This window comes from Sinocyclocheilus grahami, unplaced genomic scaffold (assembly GCF_001515645.1).
Source record: "Sinocyclocheilus grahami isolate Dianchi unplaced genomic scaffold, SAMN03320097.WGS_v1.1 scaffold5399.1, whole genome shotgun sequence".
Classification (NCBI taxonomy): domain Eukaryota; kingdom Metazoa; phylum Chordata; class Actinopteri; order Cypriniformes; family Cyprinidae; genus Sinocyclocheilus; species Sinocyclocheilus grahami.
Genome location: NW_015510098.1, coordinates 4,852 through 6,239, shown reverse-complemented (window position 1 = coordinate 6,239; position 1,388 = coordinate 4,852). Strand labels below are relative to the sequence as shown.

General features: G+C 38.0%; 1 protein-coding gene across 1 annotated transcript in view; it reads right to left on the bottom strand.

The window, feature by feature from the left end:
• The window catches only part of LOC107577204 (melatonin receptor type 1A-like), a gene marked incomplete at its 3' end in the record, with an annotated part of 7,430 nt that overhangs the window by 2,115 nt on the left and 3,927 nt on the right, over window positions 1-1,388 (bottom strand). Inside the window, exon 2 of the mRNA XM_016263304.1 lies at window positions 16-26. Within this exon, the coding sequence (XP_016118790.1) occupies window positions 16-26 (11 nt within the window). The remainder of the gene's footprint in view (window positions 1-15; window positions 27-1,388) is intronic.

Below are 1,388 nucleotides of genomic sequence, written 5' to 3'. Positions count from 1 at the left end.
CACACATAATAAGACCAATGACTGGCCTTTCTTCTTTAATGAAAAGATTTGCTAGTTTTATGTAATACATCAATGAGATTATAAAATCGAATAAAACAATGAAATCACATCCGTGCCTGTGGAGCGCTTTGAACACACGGCTTTTACATTTAGTGCTTGTGTGGTATCTCTTAAGTGGACTGACTTCATAATAAAATATCAATACCAATGAAATTGTTTTATCTATTTAAATTCCAATTTTCAACTCTCCAGGTACTAGATGCTCCCTAAAACAAGTGATGTATTGACTTGTACATCCACTTCTGTGAGGGATGTCAGTGAATTGAATTCTTTGAATTACTGAGCACACGTTTCACATCCAGCTGTGTTAACCCCTCACGTGTCGGCCGGGCTTGTACTACGTGAACAACACATTTATTGCAAATGATTTTCACCCTCCTCCAGCAGAGGTATTAGGAGTGTGGGATATTGGACCCAGCACAATTTATACCCAGAGTTTTTTTTCAATTAAAACAAACTTTGCTTTAATAGTGCACTTCATTTGAATAAATGTGAATGCTGCCATCCGTACCTTGGTGCGCACAAAGGCAGACCAAGATGCCTTGAAAGGTGGGTGTTGTTTCTCTTCCAAACTAATTTTGGTGCTGTTTGACTGAAATATGAACAAAGACATCGAAACCAAAAACAGGATGTGATGTCACTAGATGCAACCCTAAAATGGACAAAATGCTCAAACACACCGGGTTCTTCTCGTCGTGTGAGTTACAGTATGTTGCCCATTAAAGTTTGATACAGGCGTCACAACCGCTGTCTCCTTACAGCAGATCTCTGTGTGCTATGGAGGAATTTCTGCCAATGTTTTGACTCCTTAACACATTTTAGAAGCTCTTTGTTAGTTATCAACTGGTAAAAACACCACCATATACACACACAACACACAACGAGTGCATTTAACCCAGCACACAGCAGTTTGGGATGTTCGGCAAGTGCTTTCTCAAAATATAAGTCATAAAAACTGTCCAATCAGTTTGTGACCATATCCTTATGCCTTAATTTTATATCTTTAGGTTCTGTGTTAACTTGTTCCCCATCATTGACAGAATTTTCTGGCTTTCCGTGTTTTCACTGTTATATGGTAGGAGGAGCTATTACACATCTTCTGAAAGATTACTGAATTTCTGGATGAAAACCCGGTGAAGAAGAAGCAGAAACAAGCAATCGCATGTAAAATAAGTGATCATCAAACATGAATCATTATATAAATCAAAACTGCCTAACGTTACTGAATGAAATGTCCACTCAGAAAGTGATTTAGGACTGTGAAGCTTTGGATGCGTTGATGGAAGCGATCTACTCCATCTATGTTTTGATCATCGTTTTTTTTTTTT